Here is a 20,925-nt window from a genome sequence, read left to right as displayed (position 1 = left end):
ACAAAAATATAACAAGTTAAAAATACAAAAAATCTAGCATACTGAAATTGTATTAATATTTTAGCTTCCATCACCAAATATTTTTTATTCTAAAAACTTAATCACAAGTTGTACTAGTAAAGTTGTAAAGTTGTACCTGATTTAAAAGTTGATTACAATAGTCTTAAGACATAATAAATTGTTGGTAGTAAGATTGACAGATAGGAAACTGGGAGATTAAATACATAGCATAAAATAATATTAGAAATACATAATACTTTCATCTAAAATTTAAACAAAATGCTATCTTAAGTAGCTGAAAATTTTAAGCTACTATTTTAAACTAGAAATCATCAAACTGCAGAATGGAGAGATTAAAAGAAATCTTGCAAAAGAAACTGAAGCTCATTATTCAAGAAGCTTTAAAAGGTCTCAGTACCAAGATGTATATTGTTTTAGAGTTTTTAATACAGAATTAGGTGGGATATGAATAAAAGGTAGAGGATAATCAAGGCACAAATGAGAGAAGACAGGACCATAACAAAGCTCTCAAAAGTCAATCCAAGAAAAGCTGGTCATCACATTTTAGAGACCATTTAGAGTTACAAATTAAAGAAAAAAAACCATCAAAAAAAATGTCATGTCAAAATGCCAGGCTGTTCTTAATACAAAAGGCTACCTAAGTATTGATGTAATATAATTCATTACTTGATGGCATATAGGAAAAAAAAAAAAACAACTTCAAAAGCAAAAAAAGTCAACAAACAGTACTAACAACTATCTACCATAAAAATTCCATTAATGCCTGACAGTAAATTTCAAAATTATAAAACAAAAATGATAATTTTGGCTATTATTGTATGTGCTAATGATGTTAAACCGCATTACGATATATTCTTCAGCAAAGCATGCATAATTGATGCATTATTAGAGATTCTAATTATATCCTTAACACAGCAGCTCATTTTTTTATAACCTGGTATTGACCCCAATGATGAAAGCATCCAATTTTCCTTTTTATACTAGCTGGTCTCATTGTTGCTCATAAATACACTTCATTAGTTTATATCTTATCCCTACCATAAATTAAGTTATATTTTACCTTTAAATAAAGCAGCATATTAATTATCATGTTTAAGTTATATATTTGAATCGAATTTCTCATAATAATGGATTTTAGTTGAATTTAAGTTGTGTTCTTGCATATATCTCTTCAAATAAGTATTCATTTTTCTGAATTGACCACAAAACAACAGAAACTTAGGTTTGGTTAAAACTGTGCAATGAGTTTATTCATAAACATTGTCCTAAACTTAACCAAAGTTAACAGCATTTGATTTCTTTTGCAAAAACTCTTTAGAAAAAATTTTGAAGCGTGAAACTCTGATTCAATGCTAATATATTTGAATAACTTGTTCCTCTATAGGCCATTCACCATTCGGATAAACATTGGATGGACTTGATTTCCAGTCCCAAGTTTTTACAGGAACCCTCCAGTGTTTCCCATAATTAGCTTCAATATACAAATGTGTTTTACAAGGTACTCTTACTAAAATACTGCTTAATTCTGACCAACACAAAAGAAACTTTGGGAAAATATATTTAAATTTTTTTCTGGATTTTACTTGTGTTCCTCCATTCCACATGTACTTGGTATCCTCATAAAAAAAAAATATGTCTAGTTTTACATTTTCCATTTCAAAAGATAGTTCAAAGCTATCTTCAACTTTTCCCAACATTTGTTTAAGACGAAAACCTCTTTCTTCAAAAGATGAAATAATACTTTGGTTATAATATTTTATCCATATTCCAATATCAACATCTCTACTGTATGGTATAAAGTCACATTGTCTATACCATCCTAGTAGAGTACCACTACTTAGCCAAAATGGGATATTTAATTTGAAAAGTTCACTGGTCACAATTTCAAGAATATTTTTAGCCTTAGATCTGAAAATCTCACTGTCTTCATTGTTTTCATAACCATATACAGAGTAAAATGATCGAGCTTCAGCAAAGTTGCAAGGAATAAATTCTGAAGTTTGAAAGTCTTGCAAAAAAGATTTTAAATGATGTGGAATACTTACAAATATACCATCAATTAAGGCTGTGACTGTAGTTGGAAATTTAAAAATATAATCAGATGAAAAAAATAAAAGAGACTGCTGAGAAAGTAAGATTGGTAAAGGTACACTTTTCATATCACATTTCTTAACCCAATGATGCTTAAGACGTGGATAAGAAATAACCAAATGTATTAATGTAGAATTTCTTGTCAAAAAAATATGATAGACCAGCTTTTTATAAACAACACGCTCAAGAGATTCATGCCTCATATCTAAATCCTCAATAATATTAACATAAAAACCATATTCGTCCCATATTGCTCTAATTTTATTAAATTGGACATTAAAGTTTACACTTGATATCAAAAATATTGCAGATAATCTTTCACAAAACAATTCACAATTGTTGTGGTCATGAACACCTTTTTCCCTGTGATGAATTTCATTAGAGTGAAAGTTCAACAAAACTTCTTTGTCAATCAGGACACAGACTAATTTTAATGCTTTACAAATGCTTTGTACTAATTTGACATTTAAAAAAAGATTTTTGTTAACAATCTTTTCACTGTTCTCTGTGTGACCATATTCTCCATAATATAAAATTACAACCTGAGTGGTTAAGAATGCTATAGATACAATTGTACTAGTAAAGATTAATTTTGCCATATTAACAACATCTATCATCCGATAGTCACCAACTCATAATTTTATTGATAATTTTTAACAACCATAATTTGAAACAAAAGTTTTCTACCACTGGGTTAATAACAACTACAATTTGAGAGTGTTTTTTTTAAGGTTATATGGAATACGAGTTTATTTTGAACAAACTTTAGCCCGAAATTCCATTTATATCTGTCAAATTCACCTAAAAATATGCAAATAAATAAAAAATATATAAAAAATCTATTTTCTGACTTTCTAATTTTTTCATCAATTAAAACGTAATGTACTTAGTTACTTAATATAAAAAACATATCCTTTGCATGCTTAACTACTAAGGTTTTATTGAAGTGCTTTAAAATATAATTTGGATAAGCGAGCGAAAATTTCATAATGACAGAAACAAACAGAAAATTACGTTCTTTAAAATGAAGAACGATTAGTTATCGGTCAACCTGATATACAATTACTTTTTAATGGAGTTATTAATTTTTCATGTTTATTTAAATAATTTTAACTATTTATTTTTATTAATTTGTACGATATAAGTTTAATATATAAAATGTTATATATATATATATATATATATATATATATATATATATATATATATATATATATATATATATATATATATATATATATATATATATATATATATATATATATATATATAATTCATTTAATAGTACACATTTTACAGTATGATAGCAAATGAGTTTATTTATAAACTATGCTCTATTAGTTATGGCAAAGCTATAGCAAATTGATTTTTAAGGTTTTTGCTTTTTTGAATGGAATTCTTAATGTTACCAAAAAGAACATAATAATCGTGTTTTTTTATTTGTATTGTTCTAGGTTATCTAATTTAAATTAATTATATAGTTATACATGCAGATAAGATTATACATACAGATTGTATCTATATTTATATATATACATGGCTCATTATATATGCAGAAACTTAATACATGCAGATAAGAGACGACTGCTGAAATCATAAAAAATCAAGCAGATCAGTATGATATGAGTTTAATATGTCAAGTAAACCAAATTGGGATTATGAAAAGCGTGGTCATAGAAGATCTGATAGTTCAAGTAGAGGTATATTGATGTAACTTTTCTCTTAGTTAATTAAATACTAGTATATTTATGTATGTAACTATGTATGCATGTGTGTATGTGTCTGTGTGTGTTGATATTTAACTGATTTAAGTGTTTTTTTTTACTATCTTATATTTTAAGTTTAAAAAATAAAGTAAAAAAATATATATAAATGGTTTTCTTTGTCCTGGAATATCCTTGTATGTCCTGGATTTTTACAAGTGTACTTGAGTTTCCTGAAATATCCTTGAAAATTAGATTTTAGTCAAAAATGTTCTGGAATGTCGTAGAATTTTTTTTTTTCAAAATTAAATTGAAAAATAAAAAATATTTTACTAAAATTTTATAGGTATATTTTATAATTTCATTAACATATTTTAAATGCCAAATATAAATGGGATTTTATATATATATATATATATATATATATATATATATATATATATATATATATATATATATATATATATATATATATATATAAAAGTCCTAGAATGTCCAGGAAATGTCCTGGAATTTTATTTTTAAAACTCTCTCTTTGTATGTATACATACACACATATGTATGTATCATACACACATATGTATGTATATACATACATATATACATACATACATACATACATACATACATACATACATACATACATACATACATACATACATACATACATACATACATACATACATACATACATACATACATACATACATACATACATACATACATACATACATACATATATACATACATATACACATTTAACAAAGTTGACATATATGTATATAAGTGTTTGATAACAGAATCTAATGACATTAGGTAATAAGAATTATGATTTTAAAAGATTATAATTTTTATGGCCCAATGTTATTAGATTCTGTTATCAAACACTTATATACATATATGTCAACTTTGTTAAATGTGTATATTTATGTATGTATGTATGTATGTATGTATGTATGTATGTATGTATGTATGTATGTATGTATGTATGTATGTATGTATGTATGTATGTATGTATGTATGTATGTATATACATACATATGTATGTATGACATTAGGTAATAAGAATTATGATTTTAAAAAATTATAATTTTTATGGCCTAATGTTATTAGATTCTTCAGGCTAAAATGCTTTACAGTATATATATATTTTTTATTTTTACCACTTTATAAAGGTATGCATATATTAAATTCTTAAGTTTGCACCTAATAATTTATATATAATTTTTTTTAATTTTGGTGCTATTAGGATCGGAAAGAGAGAGAGATTACAGGAGAGATAGTGACTTTAGACAGGAGAAAGATCGAAGGAGGGGTCATCATGAAAGTCATCTAAAACATGAAAGGTCTGAAGAATATAATAGTTGTTATAAAGATCGTGATAAGCATACCAGGAGTCTATCCAAAGATAAGCATCATTCTTATAAGCAAGATTTGTCTGGTGGAGGTTTAATAAAAGACTCGGTTGGAAGCTTCATAATTTCACCTCAGTCTTCTCCACCTGCTGCTACCTTACCTTTGGGACAAATTTGTGCCAATAATTATTCTCCATTACTTTCAATTTCACCTCATATAGATGTGCCTAGAGCTTTTGATCCTCGTGTCACTTCTCAAGCAAAAAAAGTGATTGAAGAATGCAAGCAAAATTTTCGTCTTCTTATTGATCCAGCAATAAAAAAAGGTCACATGAAAGTTATTCGTTATGATGGAATTTTGCCTGGGGTAATTTTTTTTCTTTTTCTTTTTATAATATTTATAGTACTTTTAGATATTAAAGTTTTATGAGTTTAATATAAGTTAGAGCTTATTTTCTTATTTTGTTTCCTTGCAATTATGTTTTAGTTTAATATCAGAATTTATAAAATGTTTCTTGTTAGCAACCACCTGTTACACCAAAAGATCCTCGTCGTCATAAAAGTAAAATATGGTCTGTGGAAGTATGTGATCTACCTCTTCCTGAGTTTAAGGTATGAATTAAGTTTTCTGCTGAGCCATTTTTTTTGGTAATGTTTGGTAATGTTTTACTTTGTAAGAAATAATCTGTTTGGTATTTTTGATTAACAAATATGTTGTTTCTTATAAACATAGGTTGATAAAAACTATGTTGGTTCTATGCCTCAAAATACAGTTAGATTCTCTGGATTAAATGACAATATAGACCGTAAGTTTTTGCATGAGCTATGTGAGTCATACGGAGACATCAGTGAATACAAAGTGTATTTTGATCCAAAAACTAATCGTCACACTGGAACTGGAAAAGTTATTTTTGATGAAAAAACAAATACCAGTAAGGTTGTGGATGCCTTAAATGGAAGACAAGTAATGGGGAAAGTCATTAAAGTTTGGATTGACTTAAAATGTAAGTATTCTTTAGGTTATTCTTCTATTTCTTTTTTTTTTTTTTTTTTTTGCAGGTCAATGTTTTTGGTTGAGAAAATAAGTCATCAAGGTTTTTAAATGCCTCAGTTGTCTCAATCCATAAACAGCAGTTTTACTGCATCAATAAAATTGTTTACACGGCCAGTAAAGATTTCTGATGTGCTTTTTAATTTTTTTAAAAATTAATGTAGCAATTAATAAGTAGTTTTGATTTCCATTCCAAGTTTAGAATACAAAGCGTAATTTTATCAAAAAAATGAATCAATCAAGTCAAGACTTTAACAGGGAATAGTATTTCATCAGAAGTATAATTTTCTTTTGAGAAAATTTTGTTTATTATAAAATTAAAGATAACTTCAATATGTACTATGAATACTAGAATTTATATATAAAATTTCTTCAATGATTCTTTTATGGTTTTTATTTCCCTATCAAAACTAAATAAAATTTTCCCAAGTTTCTAATTTTTTTTTCAAAAGTAACTTATGTTTACAAACATAGAAAGAGAAAAACAAAGTGAGATAAAAAGAAGAAGATATTTTGAAGAAAACAAGAAATGTTTAAAATTATAGTAAAATGAGGTTAAAATACATTTCAATCTTTGTTTGTAGAAATCAAAAGGTTAGGATTAAATGTTATGAGAATTTTATTTAATGAAAATATTACGAGCTTATTTTGTAATTTTAAAGAAAGAGTAAAAATTTTGACTTCAGAGCTATGCTTTGAGTTACCAAATATTAACCTCTAACTTTTTAAAGAAATGAGGATTATTTACTTTTAAAAATGTAGCTCTTAAAAGTACAGTGAAGAAGATTTAAGTGTTTAAATGTGTAATAGGTTTGATTTTGGATTTTCTGTAGTATTTTTTCTTTGCTGGCCAAAACTAATTATTGATTTGTCTGAACCTAATTAAAAGTTCATGTATTTTTGATGTCTTTGTAAACAAAACAACAACAAGCTAGTTCAAGAAGTAGCAATATTAAAAATAAAAACTTTAATTTAATGGAAGTTTTTATGTCAGTTAACTGGCATTATTATATAAGAAGCAACAAAATGTGGTTTAAAATTTTGCTGTTTGCTTCATGTAAAAGTATGATATTAATATTTTATGGTAGGTTTGTTGCTACAAAACTATCCAAGATTCAACATGGTTCATAATATTTTATGATATTCAACATTGTTCATAATATTTTTTGAGATTCAACATGGTGCATTATTTTGTAAAATTTAACAGGATTCACAATATTTTTTAAGATACAACAAGATTCATAATTTTTTATAAGATTCAATGTGATTCATAATATTTTAGCTCCTCCTGGTTATGCAATGTGGTGTCAGTTGGAAAATGAATGTCAAAAGATGCGTTCAGCTTTAACAAATAACTTGATTCATTACACTCGACATATTTCACAATCACCTCATCAAGCCACCCCCAGAACACCCAACATAAGCTCAATGCACCGAAACCAACCTGTTGCTTGTTCCACAAAAAGCAAATATCCTGCTGCAAAAATAAATCCTATTTTTTTTCAAAATTGTGAAGTTCCACCTCCTCCGCCACCATTACCTAAAAAGCAAACAAGTTCTTGTTACAGCTCACCTGCTTCTAATCTTTTAAAATATGATGACATATCTCCGACAGAAAACCCCAAGTTAACTTTTAAAAATGAAAGAAACACTTCTAACTTAGATTTTACAAAAAATAATAGTAGATCTCAATCTCCATTTATGAGCCCAGTGTCTCAGAGTAGGAATGTTGTTTCTAAATCATACAGTCCTGTATCTAACCCTCCAACTCCTCGAAGTCCTTTGTTAAAAGATTTAACTCCAGTAGAATTACACAATATTTCACAGTTTGGTAAACTTGCTGATAATTACAAGACTGAATGTATATCAACTTCTAAAAAATGTAGTGATGAGGATAATGGCAATGATGATGATAACATGTCTTTATCTTCAATTAGTTCAAATGAAGATAATAAAGTTGAATTAAATGTTACAAATGTTAAACATGGAAAATTATTAAAACCTCCCCCGTTAACGCAAGCGAATATCATTCTGTCTGGAACAATTAGACCTGGCCATATCTACCAGTTTCCACCAAATAACATGCAAAGTCAAATAAACTATTATTCTTTACTGCCACCACCTCTACCAACTGGGCCACAGGGACCTCCTCCTTTACCAACTGGACCACAATTAGATTTTCGAGTTCAACAACCAAATTTCAATCCCTTAAATAGTCAAGCTCAGTTTCCATCCTATCAGAACTCTCAAATAATTCGAGCTGCCCTGATGACTCTTGTTCCTCCAAATCATAATATTTCGCTACCGCATCATCAAATATCTCATATTCCATTTACTCAGGATCAAGTTCAAAATGGATTGTATGTTGCTGACTCTAAAGTTAATATACATGGTTCCAGTTCAGTTAGTGAAAATTTACTTCCTCTACCCACTCATAATATACCTCTTCCATATACTCCTGATGAACTATTATTAGCTTTCCAAGTGAAAACTGGTTGTGCTAGAGACCTTAGTATTGAATTAAAAAGAATACTTCTTAAAGATACGTTAAAAAAGTTAGTTGAGCAATCTGCATTTAGTGCTTTTGAAAATTGGTGGAGCAAACAAGTTTCTAATCATTCTAAAAACACAGAGGTTTTGTCAGAAAGCTTAAACAGTTCAATTGCAAAACCATTATCAGAAGATAAACAAAACTCTTTATCGAATGGTCTGTTGCAAGAATCTGCAAAAGAACCAACTACAATATCTGCTTTACTTCAAACTCTCTTTGGGTTTGATAAAAATAATGAAAATCGACCTCCCTCTTCAAATTTCTTGAGTTCTTTTCGAATTACACGAAAGCCACACTTACAGCCTAATTCATTAAAAGTTTCACAAACAACTCGTAAGCGATCTTCATGGTCATTAATTCATGGTTCACGTGTTAAGCAACAACGATTAGAAGAGAGTGAAGATGAGCCAATGGATACTGTTTCAGAGGATGAGGTTGAAGACGAAGAAAAAGTTAATGAAGAGTTCGAACAACTCGCTTTGAGGCAGAGTGAGTCATTGTTGCTGATTTTTTTACCTTATGTCATTTGTTATGTAAGAATTTCAATCATTATTTTGCTTCAAAAGTGTAATGGAAGAACTTCAGATTAGAATTCTTATCTTAATAATTTCATATATCATATAGGAGTCTCATCTGCTCCTTTTTATTTAATTTTATAATTTCATATATTTTATAAAAGCTCTTACCAATTCATACATTTTTTTCTACAAATAACTTTAATGAATTTTTGAATTTAAGTTCTTATATTCCAGGACAAGTATGTAAAAGTGGTTCATCTTTGTACCAGAAGATTTATTCAGATGATAGTGGAGAAAGTGAAAGTGAGGTATGTTGCATGTGAATATATAATTTGAATTTTAATTGTCATTTATTGTGTATTTCCAGGAAAATTAGAGATTAATATTGTAAATAACAAAAATGTATTCAGAATAATATCTTTTTAGTGTATACATGAAATATTGTCTTATAAGTTAAGATTAAAAAAAAAGTATTTTGAAATCTCTGAATTTATTTTTAAAATTTTCAGACAAAAAGTGAAAATGATGATATTGATGAAAAAATGTCTTCAGTTTCTTCATCTAAGTCTTCTGCTGAAGATTCCCCTACAGAATCTTCAGAAGAAGAATATTCAGAAATTGAACCATTGGAAGATGAAAGTGTTTCCTTTGAAAATGTAACGAAAAGTAAACAATCAAGAAGAAATGTGAAATCAGAGCCCAAAAAATATAAAGATGGCGACGATAAAGGTTTATTAATTTGTTTTAAATAATTTGCAGTCAAAATCAAGAAAATAAACAGATTGTTGCTTTTCTGTTTTAACATATTGATTTCTTTAACATAATATTTTTATTTTCAGTCATTTTTCGAAGTATGTATGATGAACCACGTAGAAGAAATAACAATAAACATTTGGATTCAGAAGAAAATATAAAATCTAGTTTTGTTTCAAAACCTGAAAAGACAGAGGAATTGCTTTCTGCATCAGGTACCGACACTGGAGATGAGTCATCTCATGAAAATGAAGATAAAAAGGATTTCAATGCTAATAAAAATTTTTCTGATGTTCCCATGAAAGAAGCTGATTTTTCAGATGAAAGTTTCATGAAAAAACTAGTATGGCTAGAGCACAACTATTTTACTGTTCCACCTTCTCCTGTGCAGCAACAAACGTCTCGACCTTTAAAGCATAAAGTTTTCAAGCGCAATGTTACATTAAATGATGAGCTTGAAAAGTTCCCCATGAGGTTACATTTTTTATATCTGTCACTGATGAAAACATGTTGATAATTATTTGATAATATGAAGAGTGATGGTAAATGATGATAAGAATTTCTAAGAGAATTATTTTGAACTTGTTTTTAGATGTGCCAAAGATGAAAATTTGATAATATGGGATATTTTAAAACAAGGAGTTGATGCAGAGGATATTTTGTATCTTAAAGAAGCTTTTGAAAGTTTGCAACAGGTTGATGCTTATGAAGTAAAACACTTACATTGGTGTGACCACCCTAGTATCTTTTCATACTTGTGTTTATTAAACTTTGTCTCAATTCAGTTTTATTTCAATAAAAATTAGTAAAATTACTTTTTCTTTTACTATAGTTATAATTATTTTTAATATAATTACTGTACTATTATTAGTAAATTAGCTCTATTCTATGTTAAAAATAGTTTTATATCTAATATTTGAAAACATTTAACTTAACCATTGAAAGTTACAGTAACCCCCCAGCATAAATTCAAACGAAATGAATCAAAATTGCGTGTTCATAAAAGTGGTTGTGCACGTACAGAAGGCTACTATAAGATACCTATAGTAGAAAAAGCTCAATACCTAAAAAGTGCTTTGAGGCAATTAAATGCAAAACAGCAAAGTGATCTACAGATGCAACAGATATCTGATCAAGTAAGTCTAATGGTGGTTATTTGCCATTTTTGTTGGATGCTTTTCATTATTTTTATATTTTTATACATTTAAATAGTATTTATTTATTGTAACTATCTGTATTACATTTATTGTTATTTGATTACAGGTAGTTTTTTTAAATTATGTCATTTTAAATTGTCATTTAGGCTGGTACTGAACATAAAATAAAATCTAGGCAAAAACGTGCTGTGCAGAGGAGATTGGCTTCATCAATTGCTCAAGAAGAATTTAGCAGTCTGATCAACTACAACAATAAACTTATGGTAAATCTTATATGTAAAGCCCAAAGTTTGTATGTGTATATGTGAGTGTTTTCTTTATACAAATCCACACTTTGATTCGAACATCACAAAATTTTGCACACAGGTCTAATTTTTCCAGTTTTAGGCTAAGTTTGGACCACCATGAACTCCATGTTTAGGGTGCTTATGGCTGAAACCAAATTCCAGCCCCCTATGACCACTCTTTGCCCACAGCAAGGAGGTGAAGGTGAATTGTGGCAACTCTTTAGGGATTGGTTAAATGTGCTGAAATTTTGCACCTAGGGGTAATTTCACTCCCTGAATTCAATGGTGACATCCCTTCCCTGATCATGGACATCTCTAAGTCAGTGGACCAGTCCTGTAGAACCAAAAATCTTTGAATAGAAAGGAAATATTGAAATAAAAAGAGATAGATATATTTTTCATTAAATAAACCCCCATATAATGTGCTGTTTTACTATATATAATGTTATATTTCTAAAGATTTTTCAATTTTTTAAGCTGAAAGGTTTTTTAAATTTCCCATCAAAAACATTGAATTGCCCGCTAAAACACTCAATTTATGTGTGGGTTTGTTCAAGGCAGCCATTGACATGATACCTACTGATAATCACAACCTCATAATCAGAGCTGACAAAGTGTCTGTTGGCCAACATCCTGGCTGCTTCAATGCACCTACAATAAATGAGGTTGCCATTGTAATTGCTAGTGACCAGACAAACTCGAGTGACATTGTTCTTAAGAAACGAAATGATTCTCTTCAGAGAATCAATGAGTTACACAGGTCTTAGAACCCTTTTAAATATCCTTTGACTAGCTGGAATACCCAGTACAAAGCGCCAGGTTTTCCAGCTATTCGATGTAAAACCATACTGTAATAATCAGAAATACATTTGTAGTTACGTAGTCATGTTCTTGGGAACTAAACCACACTGTGATAACTCAATGTTAGTTGTTGGGAACTAAATAAACTAAACTAGCTGGAAAACCCGGCGCATTGCACTGGGTATTTCAGCTAGTTACTTACAAACACTAAAGCATTAAATGTTTTTATAGACAATATTAAAAACTTTTTTTTACATTTTTAGAGACGTAAAAAAGCATTGCGATTTTCTAAGTCCAGTATTCACAACTGGGGATTATTTGCTTGTGAACCAATTAATGCAGATGAGATGGTATGTGAATATGTAGGTCAAATGGTACGTTCAATTGTTGCTGAGATTCGAGAAAGAAGGTAGATTAAATATATTTTTAGAATTAGTCTGAAATCAAAAATTCTGGTTTAATAGTTGTTTAATAATTAAGTTACATACTGTTTGTATTGAAAGAATTATGACGATTCTCAAGCAACAAATGTTTTTAAGATCTTGGTGTTATACAAGAACACTTTTTTATTTGTTTTAGGTATGAAAAGCAGGGAATTGGAAGTAGTTACTTGTTTCGCTTAGACTCAGATAGTGTTATTGATGCAACAAAAGATGGCTGTAATGCTAGGTTCATTAATCACTGCTGTGATGTAAGATAATTTTATTGTTACTTAATTATTTTTTGATTAGTTATTTGATAGAAATGTGTATATTAAATCATTCTTTTCATTAAATTTTTAAATTTTTCAGCCTAACTGTTATGCTAAAGTTATATTGGTAGAAGGTGCCAAAAAGATTGTTATATATTCAAGGCGAGCTATCAAACTAGGAGAAGAAATAACATATGACTATAAGTTTCCTATAGAAGACGAAAAAATTCCATGTTTATGTGGAGCATCTCTTTGCAGAGGAACACTCAATTAGTTAATATAGTAACTGATATCAGCTTCCTTATGTAATAAGGCTGAGTTTTTGAGTAGTACTTGGCTATTTGCTTGGGTAGTTCAATTGTTGGTAATTTGGTGTTTTACCATGCTATGTGTGACACAGCTTTTGTAATTTTTCTTTTTGTTGTAAACAAAATGTTTATTATAAAAAAGGCAAAACATTTTTATAAAGAAATTATATATGGAAATTGAAAACTGAAGACTCTTTTTTTTTTTTTTTTTTTTGAAATTTTTAATGTTATGAAATTCAAACTAGCATTGATTGTTCCAATAATTTGTATATCAAGTTAGTTTTGCACTATCAAAAGGTTTAAAAAAGTTTTTTTTTCTTAATCGTGTTGACTATATTTTAATGATAATTCAAGAAAAGAAAATTTCTGATGTCTCTTTTACTTTTCTTCTTTTATAAAAATCTGTGAATCTTGCTTTTAGTAATATACATAAAAGAATTGACAATGGAACATTTTATTTTTCTATGCAACCACACACGTGAGTTGTTAAACTGGTATGATTTTCTTTTTGCTATTGTATCATGTTGGCTATGTATAAAATGCCTGTTATTTGCTTGATTCTGTCATTAGAGTTTTTCCGTGCATCTAAATTGTTTTTCAAAAATATCAAGTAAAAAAAATTATTTGCAACTTGTGTCTTTACACTAACTTTTTTTTTTTAAACTCAAGAATTATTGTGATATTAAGGATGAAACAACATTCATGTCTCTAGCTTCTACAGTTCAGGTAAAGTTCTTTTATTTCATCCTATACTTTAAATTTTAGTTGTAATTTTTACTGAGAATGTTTTTTGTTTTATTTTTCATTAGCCTACAGTGTTAGTTATAAACACAGAAAGTTTTCCTACTGTAGCAATCGTGGTATTGGCAGTTGTAGCTTACATGATTTTGTTTGCTGTTTTCTTAGTTGTTCGCAAATGTATTATTGTAAGGACTTAAAATCTTTTTTTTTTAACATCAAATTTATCTCTACATTTATTATTCATTCAACCATTTAGCATTTATTACCAACACCTAAGATTCTATAATCCATGAAATTAATCTCAAAAGAGGCTGGAATTTTTGCTTTATTTTTTTGTCAAAACAGCTTTTAGAAGAAAACATCTGTATGTTTCAGTTGAATGACAAGAGGATTGTCCTAAAGCATACCACTTAAACAAAGTGCCATATAGTAGCATCTCTGGCAGCATAATCTTTATTCTAATTTCTACATTTACAACAAAAAATAGAGTTACCAGCTGTCAGAAGAATTTAGTTGTTTAAAGAAAAACCAGCCATAAATTAGGATAAATGGAAGATTAAGGGCTTAGGTTTTTAGAATGACTATAAATATATTTAAATATCCTTTTTTTGACATCATCAAAGCAAAGAGTTTTTTGGAATTTATTTTCTTTATATTTAGTGTTTTTTTAATGATAAACCATTTGTTTCTATGCATGTTGCTTCATATAAATGCAATTTTATTTTTATAAAGTCTTCATGATAATTACTTATTTGGTAACAAATATGATGTTATATGATGATTACTTATATGATGTTATATGATAATTACTTATTTGGTAACAAATATGATGTTACATAATATGATGACATTTGGTAACAAAAATGATATATATGATATGTAATAATTAGTAAGTTTTTTTGGTATTAAGATAAAGATAAACTATTAAGATAAAGGTTCTAGTTTAATTTTTTCATGGTGTATAAGAAGTTACCTCTTTTTATCTCCTAAAGACTAATGGACAGAACTTTTGTCCATCATGGTGCACTGAAATATGTTCTTGTCAAACCTGTTGTGTAAACAATTCTAATGCCGATGAAACAGGCTGTCTAATTAGTTGTGCTCGTGCATGTGACTTCCCTCTTCCAAATAAACAAAGTTGCATGGATTGCTTGCCTACAAAACAGGTATTATCTGTGTTCTGCTTGTGGCATCAAACACTTTTTTATTTTTATTAGTTATTTTTTACTTTGGTGTTTTAAAAATAATTGTTTCAGTTTTTTCATTCTAAATGTTTGTGCATGTAAAACAGGTTCTGATTTTGTTTCAGTGGTGTGATGATAGGTTTTGCTCATGCTTGAACAGCCAATCAAATGAGTGCAGTGGATGCAAGAACACAAATGTAAGTCTCTTTTTTTTACTGTTACATTTTTGTTACACACACTATGTGAAAAATATTTGAATCATTGATTTAAAAAGCATAAAATAAAAGATTTATTACAAATTAGTTAGTAAATACATTATCCTGCTCATATCTAATATTTTGTGTATGGATCTGGCACCAAGGCTGTCACCAACTTGGCTGTATGACAATAGACTCTTTCATGCTCAAAAATGAAGCCCCCTTTGGAAAGTGATTTGAAATGTCTTTTAATATTTGATTCAGAGCATTTATGTACTTGTGTTAGTTCATTGTTAGTCCACAACAATATGAAGCCACTCAACACCATTTACTGACATCATTGACCATGCCATTATTGAAACTGAGTACTTGAAATAAAAAAAATGTCCAATAAATAAAATAATCATACACAATATACATTGGAATATTTAAAAATTTAAAAAGATTTTAAAAAAATTATTAGAAACAATTCAGATTATTCAAGATCAAGTCTATAATTGATTTTGTCATCATATAATGTCAATCATATAATTTTTCTAAAATTTGAATGATCCCAAGTTCAAATAAAAACTTTGCTTTCATTAAAATGAAACTCTTTAGGATTACAGTTGATGCTCAGCTGTAAATATAAAAACAGCCTATCAAAATAATAGACTGCTTTCTTTCTCTTGTTACATTAAATGAAAATGCTATGTTTATTTATGAAATTATTTTTTGCAATTTAATTAGCAAGTTGTCAAAATACAGTCTTGTGCAAATTAGTTGCATCAAAATCAAAAACAATAAAAATCCAGGAAATTTAAGTTTTCGTACTCTAGTAAAATAAAAACTCATGCAATATTTTGTGTCCTCCTAGTGCTGCTATGACTTTCTGCACATAATTTGGCATGGAATCTACCAAATTCTTACAAATGTTTTAGATTTCTGTGTCTTTAAACCTTCTAACAACTATCAACCTCTTCCATATAGTATTCAAGCAGACATGGATGTCATGCATAGCCAAATTATTTCATTAGTTGGTCAGTTCTCTTTTTCGAATTTTTTATATTCTCCAGCATCAGATATTGGTCATTTCTCTCTGAGGTCTTTCGTTTCCAACCACATTTTCTTTGTCTTAATGATGATAAGCTGCCTGTTGCAATATAATTCTTCTTAACCTGGCTAACTGTAGATTGGTTTACTGAACTTAATGTGGCTATCTCCCATTGAGATTTATCAGAATATTGAAGTAAAGTTAATACTTTAGATCTTTTTCTTGGTGTAGTGTCCATCTTTGCTTATTTACTTTCTTTAAATTTATTTATCCTTTTAATCACAGTTATAATAGAAAATTAAAGTAGAAATCGTAGAATAAAACAGCAAATAAAAAGAAAAAAAAAAAATTTGATGCAATTAATTTGCACAATACTGTACAATAAAAAGAATATAACAGATTAATGATAAATAAAAATAAAACGTAAAATAAAAAAGTAATAGACTAATTCAATTTACTTTTACTTGTGTGTGTGTGTGTGTGTGTGTGTGTGTGTGTGTGTGTGTGTGTGTGTGTGTGTGTGTGTGTGTGTGTGTGTGTGTGTGTGTGTGTGTGTGTGTGTGTGTGTGTGTGTGTGTGTGTGTGTGTGTGTGTGTGTGTGTGTGTGTGTGTGTGTGTGTGTGTGTGTGTGTGTGTGTGTGTGTGTGTGTGTGTGTGTGTGTGTGTGTGTGTGTGTGTGTGTGTGTGTGTGTGTGTGTGTGTGTGTGTGTGTGTGTGTGTGTGTGTGTGTGTGTGTGTGTGTGTGTGTGTGTGTGTGTGTGTGTGTGTGTGTGTGTGTGTGTGTGTGTGTGTGTGTGTGTGTGTGTGTGTGTGTGTGTGTGTGTGTGTGTGTGTGTGTGTGTGTGTGTGTGTGTGTGTGTGTGTGTGTGTGTGTGTGTGTGTGTGTGTGTGTGTGTGTGTGTGTGTGTGTGTGTGTGTGTGTGTGTGTGTGTGTGTGTGTGTGTGTGTGTGTGTGTGTGTGTGTGTGTGTGTGTGTGTGTGTGTGTGTGTGTGTGTGTGTGTGTGTGTGTGTGTGTGTGTGTGTGTGTGTGTGTGTGTGTGTGTGTGTGTGTGTGTGTGTGTGTGTGTGTGTGTGTGTGTGTGTGTGTGTGTGTGTGTGTGTGTGTGTGTGTGTGTGTGTGTGTGTGTGTGTGTGTGTGTGTGTGTGTGTGTGTGTGTGTGTGTGTGTGTGTGTGTGTGTGTGTGTGTGTGTGTGTGTGTGTGTGTGTGTGTGTGTGTGTGTGTGTGTGTGTGTGTGTGTGTGTGTGTGTGTGTGTGTGTGTGTGTGTGTGTGTGTGTGTGTGTGTGTGTGTGTGTGTGTGTGTGTGTGTGTGTGTGTGTGTGTGTGTGTGTGTGTGTGTGTGTGTGTGTGTGTGTGTGTGTGTGTGTGTGTGTGTGTGTGTGTGTGTGTGTGTGTGTGTGTGTGTGTGTGTGTGTGTGTGTGTGTGTGTGTGTGTGTGTGTGTGTGTGTGTGTGTGTGTGTGTGTGTGTGTGTGTGTGTGTGTGTGTGTTCTGTTGTTATAATTACTATTAGAATTGTAATTATTGTTGTTGCTGTTGCTATTGTTGTTATTATTATATTGTTGTATCTCTTTTGTTTTTTGGGATATCTTAGCTTATATTTTTAGTGTGGGGAATGCATAGGTTTTGATGATTGTGGAGAATGTTCTAAGTTTTGTGGTGATTGCGACTGCAGTTTCTGCTCTCAACCAGATTCGGTTAACTGTTGTTGTATAGAAATAAAACTTGCTGGAAACCGTCAGCCGATTGCTGGACAGCAAATGAATCCATATGGTGGCTATATGAACTACCCTGGTCATAGTAACCAGATGGAATACACTAATCAAGGCGATATTATAAATCAGCAACCTCCAACCATGCGTGGTAGCTATCATCCAGGTCATGGTGGGCCGTTCAATCCGCAGCAGACAGTTCAGTTTCAAAACAGTTCCTTTAATCCTAATCAATCATTTGGTGCAGGTTATCAACCATTCAATTCTAGGCTTTTATCTCAGCCTTATCCAAATCAACAATTCGCTTCTGGACAACAAACAGCCCACGGGCAGATGTTTGGGGGTACACATTCGGCAACAATGCGCTCTAATGCCGCAAACATCGTTACCACTTAATATCTTCTACTATATGCAAAATATTGTGTATTTCTAACTTATAGGTATCTATGTCCATATATTTATTTTCATTTGTATAAATTTGAGTTTTAAAAAGTTTAATATATTTAAAAGAGAAAAGTTTACTTATGCAAATGTTTTTATAAAAATATAATTACCATATTCAGGAGGGGGGGAGGTATTTGTAATGGTTTAAGTACTTTACCCTTGATAATAATTATTATTAAATCATAAATTTTGTTTAACAACATAGAGGGCTTAACGGACAAAACATTTAATAAGGTCGCAGGAGCGGGGGAGGGTGGGACTTAAGCACGTTTTGAGAATTCTTGTTAGAGTAAAATATTAGGGTTGTGGATCATAAAATTTTAATAGTTAAAAATTGCATAGCAACAATTCTCAATTTTTAAAATTCATTTTTTGTCTTTTGAAGACATCAAAAACTGTTAAAATTTTTTTGCAATTTTAATTTTTATGGCAATCTGACACACGGTTCCTCTTCCCATAATTTAGCCCTTTTTTATCTTATCTTTTTTCTTTAATATTTCATATAAATACAAGACTCTTTGGAATGAAAATTTAATCTAAATATAATCATTAAAAATTCTTTTTCTTTACGTTTTTTAATTTTATTTTTCGCAATGAACCTAATTTTTGAAAATCACTTTTTTTTTCGAAATAAATTTACTTAATCAAAATTGATTTTATTTTTTGAAGTTAATTTTGCTAATCGATCAAGATGAGTAATGATTTTTCACTGTGTCTACTGCAGATGTCAAAGGCATCCCAGGATACGCGAGCCATTACGTCCACTCCAACAAATCCTCATATTTTTAGTTATCAAATGGATAAGTGAAATTAACAGTCATCACATAGGTTAAGAATTTATTGATAAAGAAATAGATCGGTAATAAGTTTAGAAGTTTCTAAAATTTCTAAACATACCATTGATTAGTTTGTGACAATTTTGTTTTTTTGTTTATTAGCTTTGATGCTTTGGCTTTTTCCATTTATGCAAATTGTTTACGAGAATCTTTTTATGTCATATTGCAAACGATGGTTTTTTTTTGCTTTCTTTTTTCGAAGTGTCTTCGTAGAGCGCAATGTGCTCTACATAGCCATAAGCTACTCAGAGCGCAATATTGTACACGCATGCGCAATTATTTTACTATAACAGTGCGATTTATATTTCACAATAAAGCTGGTTAGATAGGCGCTTAGGGTTAGGGATAGGGATAATGATAGTTATAATAATAGGGATAGGGATGGGGATAGGGTTAACATAAACAAGATTTTATATTCTCTTTTAGACCAGCAGATGTTGTTACTAGCATTAACATTTTTGTGGCAACTGAACCGGAGGAGGTTACACACCAAAAAAAACCGTTATTTGTTGCGTGAATCAGATTTAATAGCTCTGAATTCAATCGTATTTATGCACTTATTCTGGCACAATTAAATAGAAAAATATTGCTGGTTTTAAAAGCGACAAAAGCATTCAAGCACTTGACAATGCCAACTCGACATTTATATTTGAAATGCGGGAATTGTGTCCTTTGAAAATCAATAACTTTTCTTCATCTAAGTGTTTTACTTTCCCTACAAAAACCTTTTCAAATCATTCAACTAATTGAGCTGATTCCATCCTTTCTGACCAAGAGCAGGATTCCATCCTTTCTGACCAAGAGCAGGTGTATCAAGTATTGTCAAGACCACCGTTGCGCTAAGTACTTTACTGATGTAAACCTTTAAAAAAAAAAATCTTGAAAACGATTTTTTGCTTTCCAATTTTTAATTTGAACTTCGGTTTCATCTACATTGAAAATGTCGTGATTTTTTTTTTAACACTTCTATAAAATAAAAAAATATAAAAAACGAAAAGAAACGATATTTAATTACGTTTGAAACGAGTCAGAGAAATCTTTTATCTGAATAAAAAAATTTTACAAAACACTTCGTATTGTAAAAAATTACTGTTCACACAAAAGAATTTTTTTAATATTTTAATTAGAATATTATAATTTTTGGCAAAATATTATGTATTTTATTACAGGGAATATACTGCTATAGTAAGATTATTTTGACATTTTTTCGTTATGATTTTTTACAAATTCTGACTTCTTTCTTTTTTAACTTCTCACTAGACTGGAGCATATTTTCCTATTTTGACTCGATGTAACAATCCAGTTTTCATTTTTTTCTTTAATTATCGTGGAATTAGCATGTTGTTAGCATGTTACCAACATGCAATGAGTCCACTGTCATGTTCAAAGAAATAGCTTAATTTTATATAAAATATATTATACAAATACAAGATTGGCAGAAATTGTAAGAATTAAGTAAACGCTTTATACTTGATAGTATGCTAGACTGTC

At 29.7% G+C, this 20,925-nt stretch overlaps 3 protein-coding genes across 7 annotated transcripts; 2 read left to right on the top strand and 1 right to left on the bottom strand.

The window, feature by feature from the left end:
- Positions 1–722: 722 nt before the first annotated feature.
- LOC145198367 (ribitol-5-phosphate transferase FKTN-like) lies at positions 723–2,729 on the bottom strand. The gene has a single exon (XM_080074106.2). It carries the CDS (start codon positions 2,727–2,729, stop codon positions 1,374–1,376), a length of 1,356 nt encoding a protein of 451 aa, XP_079930232.2. The 3' UTR covers positions 723–1,373.
- Positions 2,730–3,564: 835 nt separating this feature from the next.
- Positions 3,565–13,471, top strand: LOC145184988 (uncharacterized). 2 transcript variants are annotated; one of them, XM_090092953.1, is made up of 14 exons: positions 3,565–3,812; positions 5,065–5,537; positions 5,693–5,782; positions 5,904–6,174; positions 7,504–9,261; positions 9,525–9,598; positions 9,800–10,019; positions 10,130–10,517; positions 10,636–10,784; positions 10,995–11,179; positions 11,347–11,463; positions 12,552–12,697; positions 12,868–12,979; positions 13,080–13,471. In XM_090092953.1, exons 1-14 carry the CDS (start codon positions 3,746–3,748, stop codon positions 13,251–13,253), a joined length of 4,224 nt encoding a protein of 1,407 aa, XP_089949079.1. In that variant the 5' UTR covers positions 3,565–3,745; the 3' UTR covers positions 13,254–13,471. The 2 variants fall into 2 exon arrangements, with proteins under 2 accessions (XP_089949079.1, XP_089949078.1); XM_090092952.1 differs by having other exon boundaries at positions 10,989–11,179.
- A 225-nt stretch (positions 13,472–13,696) lies between these two features.
- Positions 13,697–19,994, top strand: LOC145184750 (uncharacterized). 4 transcript variants are annotated; one of them, XM_090092956.1, is made up of 7 exons: positions 13,697–13,781; positions 13,957–14,013; positions 14,097–14,213; positions 15,021–15,194; positions 15,338–15,409; positions 18,050–18,594; positions 19,861–19,994. In XM_090092956.1, the coding sequence occupies exons 2-6, from the start codon at positions 13,990–13,992 to the stop codon at positions 18,548–18,550; spliced, it is 888 nt and encodes a 295-aa protein (XP_089949082.1). In that variant the 5' UTR covers positions 13,697–13,781; positions 13,957–13,989; the 3' UTR covers positions 18,551–18,594; positions 19,861–19,994. The 4 variants fall into 4 exon arrangements, with proteins under 4 accessions (XP_089949082.1, XP_089949084.1, XP_089949081.1 ...); XM_090092958.1 differs by lacking the exon at positions 19,861–19,994 and having other exon boundaries at positions 18,066–18,679; XM_090092955.1 differs by lacking the exon at positions 19,861–19,994 and having other exon boundaries at positions 18,050–18,679.
- The last annotated feature ends 931 nt before the right edge of the window (positions 19,995–20,925 follow it).

This window comes from Hydra viridissima, unplaced genomic scaffold (genome assembly GCF_058129835.1).
Source record: "Hydra viridissima isolate aposymbiotic clone 2 unplaced genomic scaffold, HvirCarnegie_v1 scaffold_7, whole genome shotgun sequence".
NCBI classification, from domain to species: Eukaryota; Metazoa; Cnidaria; class Hydrozoa; order Anthoathecata; family Hydridae; genus Hydra; species Hydra viridissima.
The sequence above is the reverse complement of the archived record's forward strand: the minus strand, read 5'-3'. Positions and strand labels throughout refer to the sequence as shown.

Coding starts and splice junctions, on each gene's coding strand:
- LOC145198367 (XM_080074106.2), bottom strand. CDS start 2,729: ATGATAGATGTTGTTAATATGGCAAAATTAATCTTTACTAGTACAATT.
- LOC145184988 (XM_090092952.1), top strand. CDS start 3,746: ATGTCAAGTAAACCAAATTGGGATTATGAAAAGCGTGGTCATAGAAGA. Junction 3,813..5,064: donor ATCTGATAGTTCAAGTAGAG/GTATATTGATGT, acceptor TGGTGCTATTAG/GATCGGAAAGAGAGAGAGAT. Junction 10,020..10,129: donor TAAAGATGGCGACGATAAAG/GTTTATTAATTT, acceptor TTTTATTTTCAG/TCATTTTTCGAAGTATGTAT.
- LOC145184750 (XM_090092956.1), top strand. CDS start 13,990: ATGTCTCTAGCTTCTACAGTTCAG. Junction 14,014..14,096: donor CTCTAGCTTCTACAGTTCAG/GTAAAGTTCTTT, acceptor ATTTTTCATTAG/CCTACAGTGTTAGTTATAAA. Junction 15,195..15,337: donor ATTGCTTGCCTACAAAACAG/GTATTATCTGTG, acceptor ATTTTGTTTCAG/TGGTGTGATGATAGGTTTTG.